This window comes from Hyaena hyaena, unplaced genomic scaffold (assembly GCF_003009895.1).
Source record: "Hyaena hyaena isolate Hyena2069 unplaced genomic scaffold, ASM300989v1 scaffold_598, whole genome shotgun sequence".
Classification (NCBI taxonomy): Eukaryota; Metazoa; Chordata; class Mammalia; order Carnivora; family Hyaenidae; genus Hyaena; species Hyaena hyaena.
The window spans coordinates 418,843-443,213 of NW_024081233.1; the positions used below are offsets into that span (position 1 = coordinate 418,843).

Sequence of the window (24,371 nt, forward strand, 5' to 3'; positions counted from 1 at the left end):
TACAATGTCCAAGACAGTCCCATCTGCCCAATATGTCAATGGCACCCTTGTTGAAATACAGTGCCTGGATTGACATCTGTGGTGGTTTTTTTTTTTCAAGGTTTCTGTTGCTTGCATGCCACTAATGCATGATTTCTATTTAGTCACAAGTAGGCCCAGAGGAAGAGTTCCCTTTAGTTTCCCCTATTTTCTGAAAGATGACATTGTTAGGGAGGCAAGTCAAGAATGACTAAATTCTAGCTTTGGACTGAGATGCTAGCTGTCAGCATATCTAAGGCTCTCACCTTCACATTTCAATTCTACGTAAGTTTCCTGATATGTATAATCAGCTTCTGAATCTTGTGGCTGGCCTTGTAGTCAATGCTATATCTTCAAGAAAATTTCTTCCTTTCCCTTATTTTTCTTTCCCCAGTAAACAGTAATAATAATGGTTATAATTTAGTGCATTCGTTTCATGCACCAGGTAAAAATACAACTGAGTTTTCATACAGGATCTCATGACAGCCCTGGGATTTAGCAGACAATACTGTGTATGGATACAGAATCAAGCCAGACTGTTCAAATCCCAACGCTGCTGTTTACTAGCTATGTAAAGTTAATCAGCCATTTAAGCTCTCTGTGTTCAGTTTCTCCAACTGTATAACAGACAGAATAAACGTACTTACTTATAAGGTTATTACGAGGATTAAGTTAGGCACTTAGAACAGTGACTGGTAATAGTTAAGTGCCATATAAGCGCATCGTTAACTATTTATTACCTACATTTTTTGAACAAGAAAATCAAAGTTCTTGAGGTGCAATCTTGAGATGTTCACAGTTGGTAAGTGTATAAACCAAGACTCATTAAGTAAGCTTTTGAGTTCAAAGGTTGCATTATAGCCATTGTGTCCTAATGCCCCTCCAAAATCTGTTTAACAGGCTCTACCTTCAGATCCAAGAATTTCCCTACAAGTGTGTGCCTCACGGGGCTCCATCGAACTTAATGGAGTTGCTTTCCTGGTCATTAATTTTATTTCTTGGTTTTTGAGGATGCCAATGATTTCATGTTTTCCTCTGTTTATTGAAATTTCTAATTCATTTTGTCTTACATTATGTTATGAGAGGGCCTGTTTCTCTAAAAACTCCCATTTTCCCTTGTTCATGTTTTATTATAGTATATTTTGTCAAAGAAAATATTTAATTTGTCAAAAAATTACATTAAACTACTGACAGAAAACATTATGTAGTGTGTGGTGTCTGTGGTGTATTTTACATTAACGCTTGAAACTGGCTGTATTTTTAGGATGGCCTCAAGAAAACATGAGTCATACTTAAAAGCATTCTAGAAATAGAAACAAGATGTAAGACTGTACATTACGAACATCTGCAAAACAAACCGCCAAACTGCCATGCATCACCTAATATAAACACAGCCCTGTGCGCAAGAGAAATCCCTGACTTCAGTGTTTTCAAGATACTACCTTCCAGGAGTCCACATAATGATAAACTGATGTCAGAATAATGCCAAAGAGCTTGATCCTATAGTCTAACATTTCCTTCTCCATGTAAAAATAAAACATCTGGTTCACGTTGGGCTACATTCCTTATTCAATCCCTAGCCAATACTTGCTTTAAAAAAAAAAAAAAAAGTGTTCTATTTTTACCCAGGCGTATTCAAGGACTTTAAAATAAGTCTATTAAAGTAATCCAAATTATAATTTTCTCCCTCCACAGGCTTCAAATTTGTCATATATATGAAGATTAATATTAAAAATTCAGAAAATTATGCTAAGTTCTCATTTCATTATTAAAATCCTTTAAAACGAGTGGTGTTTTCTAAGTATCCCAAGAGGAAACATAATATAATGGAGGAAAAAAACCAAAAAAAGCCTTTGAAGCCAAACAGATCTAGTTGTGATTTCTCATCCTGTCCTTTATCAGTGTCCTTGGACAAGAATTCTGAATCTTCCGGGCTTTTCTTACTTTCAAAAGAAAGGTAATAATACTTACCAAGTACAGCTAGTATGAGGATTACAGGTAAAGCACCATGTCAAACCCCTCAGCCAGTGAGAACCATGAATGGAAGGATATTGAAGCCTTATCTTCCCCTGCAAAGTCCTCTACCTGGCATGCATCCTAGACAGCAGGCTGCACAGTGTGGGCTCAGTGGTAATGAATGGGCTTCTGGGTTTATACTCAAACTACTTTCTGGACCTAGAGCCCACCCTGAAGAGATAAAAGAGAAAGGACCCCGATATTACTACATCCTTGACTAGCAGAGCTTATGTCAGGTACTTTCGCAGGGCTTTTCATCTTATTCACCATACTCCTCCTACAAAATAGTTCAGAAAGAATCTCAACACAGGCCGGCCACACTCCCCTGCATTCACTCTTGCTACCTCATCACAATGAGAGATTCAAAGGAATCACAACGAATCTCACTGCAAGTACATGTGCATTCACTAAATTGTCACCTATCTATTGTATATCATTCTGTACTTAGATATAATGGATATCAAGGGAGAAAAAAACGAGAGCAGGGGACACAATATAGCATGTTTAGAACTGAAGTCCTTGTTATTTACCCCACAGGCTAACTGAACTAAGAAATTACATCATTCACACAGCTACATTTATTAAGGATCTACTATATATGCTTTGCACCAAGAAGAGCAAAATGAATACAATAAGGTCCTCTGAAGGTGTCAAAAGGAAAACATTGCATATATACAGAGCCTCAGTATATATAAAGCCACTCATCTATAAAGTAGACTGCTGAGTTTGATCCAGTATAGCTGCAATCAAATTTAAATGAGAAGCACAATATTGGCCAGCACAGTACTCAGCACAGAGAAATTATTCAGTTTTTCTGGAAACTGGAAAAACATAACAATATACATTAAATAAAATTAAAGCATATCCATACACAGTGATTAAGTGCTAAGCTGTTTATTTTTTGTGTTGAGATGTTAGAATATATATGCATATTTTTCTTTTATTTGCATAGAAATATACAGGAAAGATACCCCTAAAACTAATAATATGGCAAATAATGTAGACGAAAACAGGAGTGAAACGAAGATTTCTCAATGTGCAGTTTTTTGCATTATTTTGATTTCTGAAACACATAAATGTACTATTTCCACACAAAAAGAGCTAAGTTATTTTTTTAAAGTCAAGTTTTAGAAAATACTTGACACAAGAAAATTTTTATCATATATGGTTTTGGTGGAAATGGTCACAAAATCGTAATATACAATATTTTCTTAAATGATGCATGCAAAAACAGTCGTTTTTTAAATATTTATTTATTTTTGAGGGGAGAGAAAGGTAGAGAGAGAGGGATGAACAGAGAATCTGAAGCAGGCTCCGTGATGACAGCAGAGAGCCCAACGTGGGGCTCAAACCCATGACCCGTTAAGATCATGACCTGAGCTAAAGTCTGATGTTTAACTGACTGAACCACCCAGGTGCCCCACAAAATACTGTCATTTTTATTTTTATTTTGAAGTTTATTTATTATACTTTTGAGAGAGTGAGAGAGAAAAGAGGAGGGGCAGAGAGACAGGGAATCAATCTCAAGCAGGCTTCACACTCTCAGCACAGAGCCCAACACAGGGCTAGAACTCACGAACCATGAGATCATGACCTGAGTCAAAACCAAGGGTCGGTTGCTTAACCAACTAAGCCAGCCACCCAGGCACTCCAAAATACAGTCATTTAAAAAAATATTGAGTACATTTATAAGGTTCAACTCATAAAAGTATGTTCTCTGACCAAAATTAAATTAAATTGGAAATAAATAATAAAAAGATCTTTGGAAAATCTCCAAATATTTAGAAACTAAACAGCACACTTGTAAATAGCACATGGGTCAAAGAAGGAATCTAAAGGGAAATTGCCAAGCAATTTGAACCAAATGAAAGTGAAAACACAATGTATCGAAATTTATGGCATGCCACTAAAGTAGTACTTCAGGGAAATTTTATAATACTAAATGCCTATATTGAAAAAAAGGATTCGGGCACCTGGGTGGCTCAGTTGGTTAAGTGTCTGACTTCAGCTTAGGTCATGATCTCCTGGTTCGTGAGTTGGAGCCCCATGACAGGATCTGTGCTATCAGCTCAGAGCCTGGAGCCTGCTTCAGATTCTGTGTCTCCCTCTCTGTCTGTCCCTCCCCTGCTCACATTCTGTCTCTATCAAAAATAAACATTAAAAAAATTAGAAAAAGGAAGGACTTCAAGTTAATGGCCTCAGCTTCTGCCTTAAAATACTAGAAAAAGAAGAGCAAGTGAAACCCCAAGAAAGGAAATTATACTGATCAGAGCTTAAATCAGTGAAATAGAAAACAAAATAATTTTTAAAAACCAATGAAACCAAAAGCTAATTCTTTGAGAAAATCGATAAAATTGAAAAATCAGGAAAGACTAATCAGGAAAGAGAGAAGACAAAAATTACCAAAATCAGGAATACGAGATGGGGGTTGACATGAAGTGCAGACACTACCGATATTAAAAGGAGAATTAGTGAGTATTGTCAAAAATTTTACGCCAATACATTCCAAGACTTAGACAAATGGACAAATTCCTTGAAAGACAAATTCCTTTAAAAAGTCAGCTGTTTTTTAGCTAACACAAGAAAAGGTAACCCCATTAACCATATCTAACGAAGAAATTGAATTAGTAAAGAACCGTCCCAAAAAGAAAATCCCAAATCAAGACAGCTTCAAGGTGAAGCCTACCAAACATTTAAGAAAAAATGCCAATTTTATACAAATTCATTCAGAAAACTGAAAAGAAGGAAATACTTCCCAATTCATTCTGTGAGACCAGCATTTCCCGAATACCAAAATCTGACAAAGATATCACAAGGAAGGTATTATGGATTGGATGTTTGTTCTCCTCCAAAATTCATATGTTTAAGTCCTAATTCCCAGTATGATCAGTAGTAGGAGGTGGGGCCTTTGTGAGGTGACTGGAAGCCCTCATGAAGGGGATTGGTACCCTTATAAGAAAAGACACAGATGGCTTGTTCTGTCTCCCCACTCTTTCGGCTGCGTGTGGATAAGAGGTCAGCGGTTCACAACGAAGGAGAGGGCCTTGCCAGAACACAACCGTACTGGTGCCCTGATTGCAGACTTTCAGCCTCCAGAGCCATGGGAAATAAATTTCAGGGTTTTTTTTTTATAAGCCACCCAAACTATGATGCTTTGTTACAGCAGCTGGATCTAAGATGAAAAGAAAGCTGCAGATAAATATCCTTCAGAAATATAGGGGCGCCTGGGTGGCTTAGTCGGTTAAACGTCCGACTTTTGCTTAGGTCATGATCTCGCGGTTCGTGGGTTTGAGCCCCACATCGGGCTCTGTGCTGACTGCCAGCTCAGAGCCTGGAGCCTATTTCAGAGTCTGTATCTCCCTCTCTCTCTGACCCTCCCCTGCTCACGCTGTCTCTCTTGCTCTCTCCTAGAAATAAAAAAATATTTAAAAAAATATATAGATGTAAAAATTCCAAACAAAATTTTCTTAAACTGAAGCCAATAATATGTAAAAACAACAACACAATATAACCAAGTGGGATTTATTCCAGTAGTGCAATAGGTAGCTTTAACATTTAAAAATCAATCAAATATAATTCATCATATTAACAAAAAAAGAAAAACCACATTATCATGTCAAAGAACCGAAACCCCATTTGACAAAATAGAATATAGCTTCCTGATTAAAATCTCTAAGCAAAGCACAAGTGGGAGAAAACTTCAACTTGATAACGAATATGAAAAACCTATGCCTATCATACTTCAGAGTAAAAGGCTCAATGCTTTCTCTCAAGATCAGGAATACGACAACAATATTCCTTCCTCTCACCACTTCTATTCAATATTTACTGGAGGCACCAACAAATACAGTAAAGCTAAAACAAAAACCAAAAAAACGACACCTTCCAGATTAGAAAGAAGTGGCATTACCTTTATTTATATATAACAGGATTGTTTATACAGAAACTGTGATGAAATCTACCAAAACAAGTTCTAGAATAAGTGAGTTCAGCAAGGTGTCAAGATACAAGATCAATAAACAAAAATCAATTGTACTTCTATGTTAAAATTAAAAAACAATACCATTTATAATAACATTAAAAAATATAAAATACTTTAATGATGACTCTGACAGGGGCGCCTGGGTGGCTTAGTCAGTTAAGCGTCTGACTTTTGCTTAGGTCATGATCTCGCGGTTCGTGGGTTCAAGCCCCACGTCGGGCTCTGTGCTGACTGCCAGCTCAGAGCCTGGAGCCTGTTTCAGTCTGTGACTCCCTCTCTCTCTGACCCTCCCCTGCTCACGCTCTCTCTCTCTCTCTCTCCTAGAAATAAATTAAAAAATTAAAAAAAAGAATGATGACTCTGACAAAATATATGCTACACCTGTATGCTGAAAACAACAAAACACTGCTGAGAGAAATTAAGGAGATCTAAATAATGGAGAGATACACCTTTATGGATTTGAAAGCTCACATTATTAAGTACCAAGTATCTCCAAAATGATCTATAGACTCAATGCAGTTCTAATCCCAACAGGTCTTTTTTGTGGAAACCGGCAAGCCAATTCTAAAATGATACAGATGCAGAGGACCTAGAATAGCGAACATCTTTGTAAAAGAGCAAAGATGGAAGACTAACATTACCTGATTTGAAGACTTATTGTAACACTATATTAATCAAGATAGTGAGACTTTGGTGTCAAAATAGACAAAGAGATCAATGGAACAGTTTAAAAACAGATTAACAAATATATATGGACAACTGGTTTTGAACAAAGGTACAAAGGCAATTCAGTAGGAAAAGGATACTCTTTTCAGCAAACAGTCCTGAAACAATCAAATACGCATATGCAAAAAATGAACTTTAACCCATAGTTCTATAAAATGACCTTTGATCCATACCATATATAATAAATTAACTTAAAATAGATAATATACCAAAATGTAAATTATGTATACATTATGTATACATTATGTATACAACTGTGAAGATATTTAGGAAAAAACCAAAAACCAAAAAAGGAAACAACAACTAAAACCAATAAGAAAATCTTTGTGACCTTTGGTTAGACAAAGATTTCTTAAGTATGTCACCAAAACCATAATCTAAAAAAGTAAAAACTGATAAATTACACTTCACTAAAATTTAAAATGCCTGCTCTTCAAAAGACAAAATTAAAAAAATTAAAAGTCACCGACTGAAAGAAAATATTTGCAAATCTTATATTTGATAAAATTTCTTTTACCCAGAATGTATGAAAAAAATCTCAAAACTCAGAAGAACACAAACACCCCAATAAAAAAATGGGCAAAAGATTTGAACAGACACTTCACCAAAGATATACGGATGGCAAGTAAGCACATAAATAAGTGTTCAACATCACTAGTCACTAGGAAATGAAAATTAAAATCACTATGAGATACCATTACATATCTATTAGAATAGCCAAAATTGGCTGAAATTAAAGACTGACCATACCAAGAGCTGCAAGAATGTGGAAGAACTGGAACTCACACACTACTGGTAGAAATAGAAAATGACACACAACTACTTTGGAAAACAGAATGGCAGTTTCTTCTAAAGTTAGATATCTACTGTGTGATATAGCCATTCCACTCCTCAGTATTTATATACAAAAAAAAGAAAGTACTACATCCATATAAAGACTTATGCATGAGTGCTTAGCACAGCTGTGTTTCAAGAGCTTCAAAATACTAAGTGACGTCCATCAACAGATGAATGAATGAACAAACTGTATTTTTTTCTATACAATGAATACTAAGCAGCAAAAAAAATAGTTTAAACCATTGAGACACAGAACATGAAAGAATCTCAAAATAATGATGCTAAGTGATAGAAACTAGAGAAAAATAGAGTATATATTATAGAATTCTATTTATATAAAATTCTAGAAAATCTGAATATATCTACAAAGCAGATGAGTCATTCCCAGAAAATGGAGGAACCAAGGGATATTATCAAGAGACACAGGTATACTTTTGGGGGTGATGAATTTATTTGATCAATATTTTGACTATGGTGATGTCTCATGGTTATATGCTTATGTTGAAACTTGTGAAACTGTACATTTAACTATGTGAAATTTATTGTATGTAAATTATACTTAGTAGTACTGTTTTTAAAAGATTAGAATAACATTGATGTGTCAACAATTTTCTTATAAATGATTTCAGTTTTATCCTTTTGTTTTTCAGTATCCCAAGTTTGGGGTCTGTATTGATCATGTTTTATTTTTGTTAGAAACAAAAAGTTGTATTTCTTTTGAAAATCCACATTGCAAAGTAATAACAGCCAAACTGGAAGCAGAGAATAACTGTGATACACATAATAAGTTATAATATGATATGTAACATATATTAGAATATTCTGACTAATCAATAAATCAAAATTTAATACCCAAAATTTGATTTGCAAGTCAGCTTCTTTTAAAGTTCTTATCCATAAGATATTGTTACACTGTGATAATTCACTGAAGACATCTTTGTTGTTCTTAGTGCAGCAAGTCATATTCACCACAAGACTTACCACAACCAAAAACATAAAATGAATCCCAAGGAATAAACTTTAGTTATGAACACATCTCAGGAGATCCAAGAATTTCTAAGTCCTGAAAAAAATGAGTCCAAGTTCTTTAAGCATAAAGCATGAACTTTTTATTTTTATGAGTCAGGTCATAGAAAAAGCAGTTATATTGGATGTATTCCTTAATAAAGTTTCAGTTTAAACATAAGGGTTTTATTAGGTATTTTTAAAATTACAATCTAATACATGCTTACTATAACAAAGAAAAAAATCCAAAAATGTAAAAAAATTCTCTCTCGTGATCCCTACCATTCCTGGCCTCACTCTTAACCCAATGCACTCCATAAAACTCAAAATTAAGAACCTGGAGTGTAACCTTCCACGCTTTTCTCTGCATACAGAGAAAAGGTGTTTAAGTTGTTCAAAAATAATAGTATCATACTTTATATATTACTCTGCAATCTACAATTTTTGCTTAATAATATGCCATGGACATCGAAAGGTCCACAGATATAACATTCTTTTTTAACAGCTGCAGAAGATTCCATAATATGTGTAAGCAATAATTTATTCAACCATTCCTCTACTGATATACTCATTGCTTCTAGTTTTTGTCACTAGCAATAACACAAAAATGCTGGAATACATATTATGTACAAATGTCCCTTATATACTGATTTTTTCTTTAATGCATAGAACCTGAAAAAGAAACTGCCACATCCAAAGGTATATATTTTTTAAATTTTAATAGCTACTACCATATTACTTTCCAAAGAAGCCATATGAACTTACACTTCTACCAACAACATACAGCAACACCATTTCCCTGCAACCTTGTACTTACTGGACATTATAATACTTCTGAATTTTGGCCCAGGTAATGCACGAAGATATCTTACTGTATAATTTACATCTCTGTAACTATTAAGCAGGGTTAGAACATATGTTTGTATACTTACTGGCCATTTGGATTTCCTCTCCTGTGCCATGCTTATTTACATCATTTGTCTATTTCCTACTGGATGATATGGTGCTTCTTGTCAATTTGTAAGATATATTTGTATATTAAAAGTATTAACCCTCTATCTATCACGTGTTAGATATCCATTAAAATGAATTTTAAGTTAGGGGTTTACTACTTGAATTCATTTTTTCATTCAAATAATGTCATCAATGATGGTTAAATTATTACCACATACATCTGAAGACAACTATTTACACAGTTCAAAAATTGTACATCTGCAATGAAAGTTGCAGAAAGCAACAAAAGTTATTAAACAGAAAATAAAAAGCAACAAAATGCATCATGAAATCTGATCTTCAGCGTGGTGCCCAGGAGGAAGATTAAAGAAAATTTAGGCACTGAATAAAGATTTCTATAGAAACCTGGAGGAGACTTCAGGCCAGATTACAGAGCTTTAAAAGTTGATGAGACGCTGCCCTTTGAATGCTCTATTTTATATAAAGAAATCTCAAATGAAATCCTTTTCTCCAAGTAAATTTTCATGTAATGAGTGGCAATTACTATGCTATTGAAAACAAGGCAAATCTTAAGGACTGGATGCTTTGCTCTCTATTCTGTAAGAGAACCTTAGTTAACACCTTCCTGGAGGCCTTTTGTGTAAGCTTTGTCAGTCATTCATTAGAACTGACAAGTGGCTGCAATGATTGTTCCACATTATCTACAGACACAAAAATGACATAGTTTTCCCATGCTATTCTGTCATTTACATGTTGATGAATTTCTCAAACCTCTTAAAATTATTTACAAATGTCTCCCTCCCCCCAAAAATCTTTCACACTGTTGACTTTATGCCAAAAACCATCATTTTAAGAGTACAATGTTGTAATTCTTGCAGAAAATTTTTATGGGCCCTAATTGCTTGGAAAAAAGTTCAGTGTGTCCAGTAAACCTTAAATGACCTCACATATAATTGGTCCACTGACTGCAGAAAGAAGATTATGTAAGGAAGCAGAAATATAACTCTGAAGTCAACTTTAAAGGCATCTATTGAAAACCTGCTGCCCTGGAGCATCGCCTCATAAGGCAAACACTGGAAGAAATACCAGCTTGATTCAATATAGTTTAACTTGGAGAACAAAAACATGAAAACCCCTTTTCAACAGCTGACAATCTCATCTAAGCCTTGAGATTCAGTTTTCATACAAAAAAAGCAAAAATCTTCAATTATCCACTTCAGCACTTGCAAAGGAGAGATGAGAGACTAAGATGTTAAGTGGGAGTTATAATGGTTGAGGCAGGAGGTGACAAGACCTAGATAATAAAAAAAAAAAAACCTGAAGAACAGTCCAACTCCTTTGTCTGTTATGTGCCAGGCACCACACTAGAGGCTGAAGCTAGAAAGATACCCTGCTGTGCCCAACACTGTGAAGACAGAAACAGTTCAGATGAGAAGTAGACAACCCACTACAAAATATAAGCATTCGTTAGCTCAATCAAATGGTCAATGAATTAAGAAATTTTACTTTCATAAGGAATGCTGTTTTCACATAGGAAAGTTTAAATCAAATTTTAGGGGCGCCTGGGTGGCTCAGTTGGATGAGTGTCCAACTACAGCTCAGGTCATGATCTCCTTCCTGGTTCGTGAGTCTGGGCTCTGCATTGGGCTCACTGCTAACAGCGCAGAGCTGGCTCAGATCTTCTGTCCCCCTCTTTCTCTGCCCCTTCCCCACTCATGCTCTCTCTCTCAAAAATAAATAAACGTTTTAAATAAATGAAATGAATTGAATTTTAGATTTCCATTTAAGAATATTCTCAGTCTCCTGCATCTCTGTCCACTAACAGGATTTCTACCATTTCTATTAAATAGATGTAATATGTGAATATCAGGGTTCATGTTTCAACATTGTGATCTTTATTTCTTTGTTACTAAAAGACAATAGTTGATTTTCAGTGCTCTGAATAACTTTTAAAAAGACAGAAATAAGATAGCACTGCCATGTCTCAAGAATTTCTATACTATTCAATATTTTCAATATTTTTCACACTCTTAAATTCCAAGAGTTATCTAACATACCATTCCTCTTTTCATTCCAGGACTTACTCTAAAGAAAAGGAGCCAAAGATACTGTAGCAGACTATAAAAGGAAAATCAAATGGAAGTCAGAAAATCGGGGCTTTGCTACTAATTAATTAATTAGTCTTCTGACCTCTTTCCTGTGGTCCTATTTTCCTGGTTATAAAATGAGACTTAGAGAGGATAATAATTGCTAAAGTTCCTTTCCTTAACAAAATATTAAATATCCAAACACAAAGAGCTAAGTTGAAGCATAAATATGGATAGGAAAGTAAGAGGGTATCAGACTTCAACAAAAATCTGTTTTCAAAATATTTTAAAATATTACTTATTTATTTTTATTTAAATCCAAGTTAGTTAACATATAGTATAATATTGATTTCAGGAACAGATTTTAGTTATTCATTACTTACATACAACACCCAGTGCTCATCACAAGTGCCCTCCTTAATGCCTATCACTCATTTAGCCTATCCCCACCCCCCACATCCCCTGCAGCAACACTCAGTTTATTCTCTGTATTTAAGAGGCTCTTATGGGTTGCCTCCCTCTCTGTTGTCACTTAATTTTCCTTCCCTTCCCCTATGTTCATCTGTTTTGTCAAAATATTTTAAAATATTTTACTTTTTTAAGTTTATTTATTTTGAGAGAGAGTATGTGTATGTGAGAGCAGAGGAGGGGCAGAGAGACAGGGAGGGAGAGAGAATCCCAAGCAGATTCTGTGTTATCAGTGTGGAGCCTGACACAGGGCTCAAACCCACAAGCCATAAGCTCATGACCTGAGCCAAAATCAAGAGTCAGAGCTTCACTGACTGAGTCCCCCAGATGCCCCAAAATATTTTAAAAAGTAACTCCAAAAGGGGGAAAAACCTATCAAAGTTCTCTCATAACCAAAACCCATAATCTCCAATCAGTCATATAATAGCAAGAGTGAACCCAAAGAATTCTAACTTTCCCATCTTGGAAATAGTCCCTGAGAGAGGGAGAAATAGTTCAAAGAAAACGGTACTTGAACCTAATATAATAAATAGATGCACAAAAACATGTTTCATTAATAAATATATCTAACCTAATAAATATGTAGCAACATGTAATACTTATGTGGATATGTAAGATTTGGGTTGACTTATTAGCTCAGCCACTTTTCCTACTTCAAGTGAAACAAACTCCAATAGTCTTTTCCTTATAAATGGGTACAGTTACTCATACAAAAGACTAGCAGAGACAATGTTAGCATTTACTACTGGGTAAAACATGCTATCGTCATTTTGATATACAAACAATACGATATCTAAGGATACTTGTATTATGAATATGATAGGAACAATGATGACTGGATACGCAAAGCACAGAAAATGAAAGTTGGAGTCGATACACCATCCAACTGTTCAATATCAATTCTCTTCTGATAAATTTTAAAGGAAAAACTACTAATAAATAAGAACAAAAGAAATGAAAAAATTTGACTCATGTCATTTCAGATGTGTGAAAATAGCAATAAAAATCATTAAGTATATAAAACCAGAACATGTTGAAGATTTTTCTTTGTTTGCTTTTCTGGGGTTTTTGGTGGCAATTTATAGTTTTGCTATATTTAAATACAGATACCATTTACACTTGGAACTTGATTTGAGCCAGCCACTGTTGCACTGCTCCCCATTCATTTGCAAAATATGAAAGTACATTCATTCAAAGCATATGTTTATAAGTCTTAAAATTAATATATTACTAAGATCCCTTGAATCTTTAAAGCTAGTACAGTCTTATTATACATTCTCTCACTTAATAAGAAGATCCCCCAAATAACTTAGCATTTGGGCTATAATAAAATATTTCAGCAGACCCCCCCTCCCCCAATAGGAGGGAGACTAGGACACTTTAGTTTAAGTTAAAAGAGAAGGATACTACTATCCCCTGCTGAGAGCTGTCAGGAAATGACAATGCTTCCTGACTAGGTGAGCCTTGAAACGCCAACATTCTTTCCACACTGTAAACACGTGAAGTTTTGCCTTTAAAAGAAAATTGAAGCTTTTTTGAAGAGACTACCCTCACCACGTGTGATTCTGTAAACAACCCAACTAGGAGCAAATTCAAAATCAAATCTAGAAAAGATGTGGTCAAGATTCATTTTTTAAGGGTAAGACTAAATGAAGATGAAAATGTTTTTAGCAGATCTCTTCAGCAGAATCATAGCAGCCCTTAGAAATAACCATCCGCCATAGTGTTACCGTCACGGGATTGTAGGGAAATGAGAAGAAATAAAATCAGGAGACTGAGGAAATGGCTGTGACAGGGACTCATACAGTTATTGAGCATCATGTGCCAGGCACGATCCTATGCATGTCACATAAGCTATTTCATTCAATCCTTACAGTAGATCCATAAGGGTGAAATGATTGTTCCCATAATGTCAAGGAAATCTGGAGTAGTTAAGTGATTGTAGAAATTCACACATCTGAAAAAAAAGAAGAAGAAGAAGAAGAAGAAGAAGAAGAAGAAGAAGAAGGAAAGAACAAGAAATTCCCATCTAGGAAACAGTACAGATGAAATCTTAAACCTAATCCTCCCCCTCTCAAACAGATGTTTTCATAAAGAGCCCAAACTACGTAACAGTTTTCCTATTGTCTATCATGAGTGGATACTATTCCTCACTTCCAAAGTTAATTATCAAAGCTAGCTACATTCATAGTAAGAAAAGATCCAGGAATCAGGGGGGGAAATGAGTGTATTCTTCAATTATCACATACCAGTAGCATGTAAATCTATTTTATTAATTTTTCTCTAGGTAAATATAACAACTTTTTCAAGATTTAAGTACCTAGTCCTACCCTCCAGAAAATCTATCAAGTACAATAATATGATCAGAGATAACAAATAATAAACATTAAAAATAAATGTCCCTGACTCACGCTTCTCATTAGGATGAAGAGATTTGCAAGAGAATTTTACTTTCAACCTAACAACCAGAACGAGTCAGCTGATCTGTAAAAATCACAGTTTCTTTTTTTAAATTTTTTTTATGTTTATTCATTTTTGAGAAAGACCATATGCAAGAGAGAGGCAGAGAGAGAGTGGGGTAGAGGATCCCAAGCAGGCTCTGTGCTGACAGCAGAGGGCACAATTCAGGGCTTGAACTCACGAACCATGAGATCACAACCTGAGCCAAAGTTGGATGCTTACCCAACGGATTCACCCAGGGTGACTTTGAGTCACCCCAAAATCACAGTTTCTTAAAACCCATCATACAGCTAAGAATACAAAGAAACCTGAATGAACTAAATTCTAGAAAGTAAAGAGGACTTACAAGAAGAGAAGAGACCCAGAGCTAATTTTCCCCCTAGTAGATTGGCAAGAGAAGGAAGAATCTGCTATAGGTGTGTCAGGATAAGCAAGCTGAACTTTAAGCCAACTTACAATGGCCACTCATGAGCTGACATGATGATGAGTTAGTCTACTGAGAAGCCTCAGCTACAGAGAGAGTCTACACCTACCCACCAACTCTTTCCCGTTGGTCCTCACTGAGTACACAGGGGCACATGCTAAAAACCAGACACAGGGCAAGAACTGAGAGGATTCTTCCTGAAGCACGCTGGGCCTTTTGTCAGTGCAAGTCAACAACCCAATGAAGGCTGGGAGTGGGACAGAAGAAGCAACAGAAATCCCTCCAAGGCACTTCATGGTCTTATATAGAATAAGGGAGCAGTCACACTCAAGGCGTTAGGGCAGAAGAGCGGAGATAAATCCCTCTGGGGCACTCTTGGCTTCACTAACATGGCCGCTGGAGGCAGGACAACAGAATAAAGAGAGATCTGGGTTGGAGAAAGTAGAATACAGGACTAAATGACAAACTCCCCACTAATCCAAAGATGCAGCTATAAAGCAAAGAGAGATTAGCCATGGCTTATAGAGCTGGAGATTCAGCTATAAAGCATAAAGAAAGCTTTGGAAATCTCACCAGAATTCACATCCCGAACATTGCTAAAAAGAAAGTCCTGATGTCTTTCTCAAAACCTTTAAAGGCAGAGACAAATGGACTCTAACTAAGCTAAAACAAAGCCCAGTTCCAGCTCAAGCACATATTAGACTGACTCACACTCCCTCCTCCCATGCTACCATCCCCCACCCCACCCCACCCCCAACACCTGACATGGGGCTTAGCAGATGAAGAGATATGTCCTTTTCTAGGGTAAATATCATTTACTTCAATCTCTACTGTTCCTTTATACACAATGTCTGGTATACAATAAAATACTATGAGACAGAGAAGCAAGAAAATGTGATCTATGGTCAAAAATCAATAAAAGCAGTTCTAAAAATGTTCTAGGTGCTGAAATATAAAGCCTTAAAAATATGTTAAAATCTAGTGGAAAAGGAGGATGACATGAATGTATTCAGCATGAGAGATGGAAAACATAAAGAAAACTAAATGGACATATAAATGAAAAATGTATTAACAGAAATGAATGAGTCATCAGAAGGGACTAGCACAAGATCATACAAAGCTGAAAAGAAAATCATAACTTCATGATGGCCAAAAATTTTCCAAAATTGAATGAAGTTATTAACCCAGAGACTCAAGGAACTCAGAGAAACGCAAAGAAGATAAATTCAAAGAACACCACACCTAGGTACATCAAAGCCAAACTTCTGGTTAAGAACATTTAAATGCAGATGGAGAAAAAGGACAAATTACAAATAGGAGCCAACAAAAATGACAGCTAACTTTTTGTTAGAAACAACAGAAACCAAAAGATAAAAAAAAACACCTGGTATTCCATATCCAGTAAAAAAAAAAAAAAAATCCTTTGAAACTGAAAGCAAAATAAACACATTTTAAGATAGACAATAGATGCAGGGCACCTGGCTGGCTCAGTCAGTAGGGCATGTGACTCTTGATCTCAGGTCATGAGTTTGAGCCCCATATTGGGTATAGAGCTTACTTGAAAGGAAAAAAAAAAAAGGATAGACAACAGAGGAGAGAATTCATATCACAAACCTATTAAAAGAAGTAGTAAAAGAAACTCTTCTGACTGAAGGGAAATGCTTTCACATAGATGCCTGAATCTGCAAGAAGAAATCAAAAGGAGCATAAAGCATTAAAATATGAGTAAATATTAAAAACTTTAAAAAGCATTTCCATTTTACACATATATATTTAATTTCTTAAAAATTCCATTGATTGCCTAAAGTAAAAACCAATACTATCAGGTGCTTTTGGCATATATGGAATCAAAATATATGATAATGAGACTATAAAGGATATGAGAGGTAAATGAAAGCACAGTGTTGAAAAGTTATCACTCTGTTCCTAAAATAGATCTATTATTTGAAAGTAGACTATGGTAAGTTGAATACGTATATTGCAATCTCTACAGCATCACTGTTCAATAGAGTACCCACTAATCACATGTTGCTATTTAAATCTGAGTTTAAATTAACTAAAATTAAATAAAATCTAAAATTATTTTCCTTGATTGCACTGGTCACATTTTGAATGCTTAATAACCACATTTGAATGGCTAGTGCCTGGTATTTGGACAATACAAATATAGAGCATATTCGTCACTACACAAAATTCTATTGGACAGAGCTACTCTAGAAAAAGAGGCATAACGAGATGGCCTATGAAAGAGACAAAATGGATATATTATCCTTGAAAAGAAGAAAAGATGTATTACAAACAAGACAAAGAGCAAAAAAGAAATCAAGATGGTAGACTTGAACACATCTACATCAATAATTATATTATATATAAGTGGGCTGAACATTCCAATTCAAAGAAAGAGCTTGTCAGAATGGATAAATAAAGTGTTCAAAAGACACACCTGAAATATAAAGGCACAACTAGCTAAAAGTAAAAGAATGTAAAAGAGCATACCATACAAACACTTAGCATAAGAAAGATGGCATGGCTTACATTACTACTAGACAAAATAAACTTTAAGAAAAATAGTGTTACCAAAGACAGCATTGCATAGTAATAAAAAGGACCATTCATAAAGAAGACATAACAATTATAAATGTGTACATACCTACTATAGAGGTTCAAAATACACAAAATAAAAATTGGTAGAATAAAGGGGGAAGCAGACAAATCTACAATCATAATAGACAGTTGAACACTACTTTATTGATTGAAGAGGTAGATAAAATCAATAAAAACATAAAGGACTTGAACAATATTGTCAACATCGACCAAATCGATATATATAGACTATAATAGCCAATCAGCAGAATACTAATTCTTTTCAAAGTTTGCATGAATTACTCAACAAAAGAGGCCATATGCTGATCATAACCCTCAATAATTTCAATTTCAAAGAACTGAAACCATACAGAGAATATTCTCTGACCATAATAGTATTAAATTAGAAACCAATAAGTTTAAGGTAAAGAAAAACCAAATACTGAAAATGAAGCAAACACAGCTCTAAGTAATCCCTGATCAAAGAAAAACTTTATTATTTTTTAGAAATATCTTGATTGGAATAATAATGAAACCTTAACACACCAACTTTTGTGAGGTAAAGCAAAAACACTACTTAGATGAAAATTTACAGCTTTGGAGATCTAATTTAGGGGGAAAAAAGGATAAGAAATCTGAACCTCTATCTTAAATAATTAGACAAAGAATAGGAACCAAAGTAAATAAAAGTAAGGAAGTATTCAAGAGTGGAAATCAGTGAAATATCAAATAGACAACAAAAGAGAAAAATCAACAACAAAAAGTTATTTTTTTGGAAAGTTAATTATCACTGATAAACTCCTAGTAAGGATGATTAAAAAGAGAAAGAAAAAAAAAACCCTCATTTCCAATATTAGGAATAAAAGAGGGAACAGCAATATAGATTCTACAGATATTAAAGAATAATAAAGGCTATGTTATGAAAAAGTTGCCAATCAAGGTTAAAACTGAGATGAAATGTACCTATCTCTTTCAAATAAAATAGAACTATAAAGTTCTTAGGAAAAAAACAGACATCTTCACAACCTTGAAATAGACAAAGATTTCTAAGACATGATAAGCACTAACCATAATAAAAGAGAAACTGTATGTAATCAAAACTTCTCCCAACTAAATGACACCACTGAGAAAATGATTAGGCAAGTCAGAGACTGAAAACCAGTATTCATAATATATAAATACGACAAAGGACTTGTGTCTAGAGTATACAAATGACTTTTATAAATCAACAATATAAAGGTAAACTCAGTTTCTTTACATTTTAAGATACTTCATGAAAGATATGCAAATAACCATTAAGCATAGAAAAATATCTTGAACACCATTATTCATCAGCAACATGCAAATTAAAAGCACAATGAGAGGATACGCACTACTGGAATAGAATAAGGACTCTGAAAGTCCACTCTTCCATAAGAGCAATGGCAACACCGGCAGAAAATTGTCAAAATCGATTTCTTTTTAGAACTCTAGAAATTAACAAGAGACTTTCAAAATCTGACAAGCATTTATCCAAGAAAAATAGGTGAACCTTAGTATGAACAGTAAGTTCTGTGGTATTTTAACTTACCCTTTTCCCACCTCTCTCCCCAGCACTGTGGTAATCTTGAAAACCAACTGCCTATAATGCTGGTGAAAACCAGCAAGTCAGGCAACCACTGAAGGGGACAGACCAGGGTTGCAACTTCCTAACAGTCTCACCCCCAGATAACTATCCCTACTTGACTTATCTAACAGCTCGCTGAAAAGCTCCGTTTTTTAGAATTCGACTTCATGTGACCCACTTAGAGCTCCTAGTGTGCAAACAACAACAACAAAAATCAACAACTGTTTAACATCACAGCTCTTGAGGCACCAAAGCTAGTTGGAGCTGTTAGGATGACCAAACAAATAACTTAAAAGGAAAAACTGGGAGTAAGCTGTCTAAGGCATACAGTGTATGCCTAGGCATCCAGAAGGCCATGCACAAGTCTGGGAAAGTTCTGAGAAGGGCCTAATTGCTCACCTCGGGCTGACATTGAAGCTTTGCACAAGCAGGAAGACACACACATGAGCCGCCTGTGGAGCACTGAAATCATGTCCAACATGCACACAGAGACCCTGGTCGAAGGCTAAGAGAACTGATTTCTTGGAGGAATTTAAGAAATCTCTGTCCTATCACTGGCTGGCCATTAAGCTAACAGTAAAAATTTCAATGGCTGCACATGGCAAGGAATACAGACTTCAGAAAAACTGTCTACAAAAGTCATTAAACAAAAAGGAGCAAAACCAAAGCCTAGGGAAAGGGGGCATTTGAATTCCAGAATTGTCACCTTATGCTAGTTAACAGCTCTACTTTTGAAAAAACAAAATGATAAGAAATACAAACAGGAAAGTATAGCATATACAGAGGGGAAAAAAAAGCAGTACAAAAAAAAAAAAAACTTTGAGGAAGCCGAACACTGAATTTCATAGACAAACACTTTAAATTAGCTGTGATAAATATGTTCAAAGAACCAAAAGAAATCATGTCTAAAAACTTAAAGTATGACAGTATCTCACCAGAAAATATCAATAAAGAAAACAAATTATTAAAAAAATCCAAAGACAAATTCTGAAGTTGAAAACTATAAATGAAATGAAAAAGAATCACCAAAGAGGCTCAACAACAGATGTAAGCAGGCAGAATAATCAGCAAACTTGAATAAGTCAATTGAGATTATCCAGCCAAAAAACAGAAAGCAAAAGGATCAAAAAAAAATTAACAGACCCTCAGAAACCTATAGTACACCACCTAATATATTAACACACACATCAAGGGAGTCCCAGAAAGACAGAGAGGAGGGAAGAAATAATAATGAAGAGTGATTACAAAAAACCCCACCAAATTAATGGAAAACATTACTATGCATAGCCAAGAAGCTCAACAAACTCCAAACAGGTCAAACTCAGAGATCACACTTAAGACACACCATAGTCAAACCATCAAAAGACAAAGATAAATGGACTATGTGAGAGCACAGAGAAGTAGCTCATCATTAGAAGAGATTCTTGGCAAAATCAGTAACTGATTTCTTATCACAAACTATGGAGGCCAGAGGCAATAGGATGATATATTCAAAGTGCTGGGGGAAAAAATGTGTCAGCCGAGAATTCATCGAACAACAAAAGTAAAATTAAGAAATTTCCAGATAACCAAAACTGAGAAAATTCATCACTGGCAGATCTGCCCTACCAAGAAATACTAAAGGGAGTCCTTCCTTCAAGGTGAAATGGAAATACATTAGATGGTAACTAAAATGCACTCAAAGAAACAAAGAATACTAGTAAATATGTAAATAAAAAGACAGTCTGAATATAATTTTATTTGTAATTCCTTTCTTCTCTTGGCTCATACAGTGATAATTATAAAATTGTGATGACAGATTTTAATGTATAAAGATACATTTTGGAGGCACTCAGGTGGCTCAGTCAGTTAAGCATCCAACTTCAGCTCAGGTCATGATCTCACAGTTCCTGAGTTCAAACCCCATGCTGGGCTCTGTGGTGACAGCTCAGAGCCTGGAGCCTACTCCAGATTCTATGTCTCCCTCTCTCTCTGCCTCTCCCCCATTCAATCTTTCTCTCTCTCTCTCTCTCTGTCTCTCTCTCTCTCAAAAATAAACAAACATTAAAAAAATTTTAAAGATGTATTTTGTATGATAACAGCAAAAAGCAAGTAGAAGGGAAAAGAGCTACATTAGAACAAAGTTTTTGTACACAATTGAAATTAAATTATTATTAATAGGAACAAGTTTGTTTTAAGCTAAATTGGTAATTGTGATTCCCTAGAGTGACCACTGAGAAAATAACAAAACAAAAAAAAAAATACCGTAAAAGAAAAGTGAGGCGAAGAGGAGAGGAGAGTCTGCAGAGCCATTCAGGAAGTAGAATCATTGGAAACTTAAGTCAGATGAAAGTGAGATATCCTCTGTCAGGGAGCACAACAGTCTAGTGGAAGAGTCTAAAAAGTGAACCAAAAAAAAATAGCTATTTTGTGTCCAACGATTGGAACATAAAATAAAGAAGGGGGGTAATAGGAGATGAGGCTGAGACTAAATCATGAAAGGTAAGGAATGATCGTTGTTCCTACAGTATTAGGAATCATTTAAGAAATTTTGAGAAAAGAAGTGATATGATTGTGAGCAAAAAATTGCCCGTGAGGCATTAGGGAGACACACATCAAAACAATGACAAGATACCACTTCATACCGATGAGGACGCCCATAATAAACACAATAAATAAAAGGCAGTAGGAAATGTTGGTGAAGATGCGGAGAAACTGGAACCCCCAGACACTGCAGGTGCGAATGTAAAACGGGGCAGCCTTGTGGAAGGCATGTGATAGTTCCTCACAATGTTAAACATAGAATTCCCATCTGACCTAGCAATTCCACTTCTAGATACATACCCAAGAAAACTGAAAACCTAAGTCTGTCAAAAAACTTATATGAATGTCCTTAACGGTATTGCTCATAACCCAAAAGTAGAGATGAACTGAATGTCCATCAACCGATGACTAGATAAACAAAAAGTGGTATAGCCACACAATGGGATATTATTTAGCCACAAAAGGAATCAAGTGTTGATACAGGCTACAACGTGGATGAACCTTTAAAACATTACGAAAAGTGAAAAGAGCCAGACACAAAGCCACGTATTATATGATCTCATTTACATGAAATGTTGAGAGTAGGCAAATCTATAGAAACAGAAAATATAGTAGTGATTCCTGAAGATTGGGGATGTGTAGGGTATGTGAGGTAGTTAGAGAAGAAAACAAGGAGTGACCATTAATGGGTACAAGGTTGCTTTTGGTGTGATAAAAATGTTCTAAAGTTAGAGAGTGTCATGGCTGCACAGCTCTGTGAATATATTAAAAACGACTAAGTTATACACTTAAGACGGTAAATTTTTTAATGTAAATTTTATGGAATATTAATTGTATCTCAGTAAAGCTGTTATAAAACAAAAACCACAACTAGTTACTATTTCACACCTAGTAGAATGAGTAAAATCAAAAAGATTAGAAATACCAATGTTGGCAAGGATACAGAACATCGCTGTTGGTCAAAGGCACAACTACCTTGGAGAACTGCTTGGCAGTGTCTCATAAAGTGAAATAGCCATCCACCCTATGATACATCCACCCAACTCCTCATTATTTATTCAAGAGAAGTGAAAAGTCATGCCTCTAAGACTTGTACAGGAATGTTCATAGAACCTTATTCTCAACAGTCTAAAAATGGAAACTCCCCAAATGCCTATCAACAGAACAGATAAACAAATAATGCTATATTTATACAATGGGACACTACTCAGCAATTAAAAACAAACTGATAAGTACAGAACCATGGATGAATTTCAAAATCATTATCTTGATGGAAAGAAGCCAAATACACATACAGGAAAACTATACTATATGATTTTATTTATGTAAAGCTAAAAAGACGAGGCAAAACTAATCCATCATGGTAGAAAAAAAGAACACTGGCTTCCAGAGCAGATCAGTGGGGAAGGGGTACAAAAGAATATTCAGAGGTGATGAAAGTTATACAAGTTTATAAAATTGCCAAAACTAACCAAAATGAATACTTAAGATCTGTGCATTTTATTATATGTAAATTTGATCCCAATTTTTTAAAAAAAGAAAAAGTATGTGAAAAAATAAATGTTTTACTGAAACATTCAAGGGTGAAATGAGAGGCTGTCTGTATGGGATACGCTTTAAATACCAAAACAAAGAATAGAGGAGTCAAGGAAAAGAAGATTGGCATACACTGATAATTGTTAAAACTGAATGACAAGTACTTCATGTTTATACTCTTCTCTCTAGTTTTGGACATGTTTGAAAATCTCCGTAATGAAAAGTTAAAAGTTATTCATTCATAAATAATGAGTATTTCTTACTGTAGTTCTGTGGCACAAGTTCTGGGCTCTTAGGAGTTTTCAACTTGTAGGAAACATCTCCAATATTAACCGTATCACCTAAAAAGAGGAAAAAGGAAACACATCATTACAGGAGAAAATAAAACACACTTTGCCTTTCTCAACAATGACTGTCCTGCCCTATAGAGAAGGACTTTATAGAAATGCACACGTCTGCCTGTGTTAGGCCCCATCGACACACCTGTCTATGTCAACCACTATGCACTAAAACTTGTATTTAAAGTATATGTTATATAATGGTGAAGTGAAACACTGGAGAAATTCACATTTTAAATGCTACATTAGCAAAAAAAGCGAAGTACAATAGAATTTATCAGCCAGCCTTATTTTCTCATTAACAGAAATACTAATAAAGTCAACAACACAGAAGAAGTTATTTTAAGATCATCCAAAGCATCCATAAGGTGGCATCTTTAATACAAATTATAACCTTTTTATGTCTTTATGGTTCTTATTTTTTTTTATATAAACAACTTCAAGTTTCCCAGCAACATAATCCAAAAATTCAATATTTCTAGGAAAGCCCCAGCCTATATGCCAAGAATTTCTACATGAAACCAGCGAAACAGGCAAAAGCTCTCAGATTCTACATGGTTCTAATTTTTTTAATGTTTATTTTTAAGAGAGAGAGAGAGCACAAGCAGGGGAGTAGCACAGAGAGAGGGAGGCACAGAATCTGAAGCAGAATCTGAGCTGTCAGCACAGAGCCTGACATGGGACTCAAACCCACAAACTGTGAGATCATGATCTGAGCCAAAACCAACAGTTGGGCTCTTAACAGAGTGAGCCACCCAGGTGTTCCTACATGGTTTAATTTTAAGTAACATTAATTTCTGACTGATCT

At 35.1% G+C, this 24,371-nt stretch overlaps 1 protein-coding gene across 4 annotated transcripts in view; it reads right to left on the minus strand.

Annotated features, from left to right (window-relative positions):
• VWA8 (von Willebrand factor A domain containing 8) overlaps positions 1-24,371 on the minus strand; it is a 349,620-nt gene that overhangs the window by 316,855 nt on the left and 8,394 nt on the right. For 3 of the 4 annotated variants that reach the window (XR_005532644.1, XM_039257082.1, XM_039257085.1), the window contains exon 2: positions 23,489-23,566. Coding sequence is in view for 3 of the 4 variants with exons in the window: in XM_039257082.1 (XP_039113013.1) it covers positions 23,489-23,566 (78 nt within the window). In the remaining variant the exon portion in view is untranslated. Of the gene's footprint in view, positions 1-13,967; positions 14,051-23,488; positions 23,567-24,371 lie in introns of those variants that run through there. The other variant, XM_039257083.1, reaches the window with a different exon arrangement.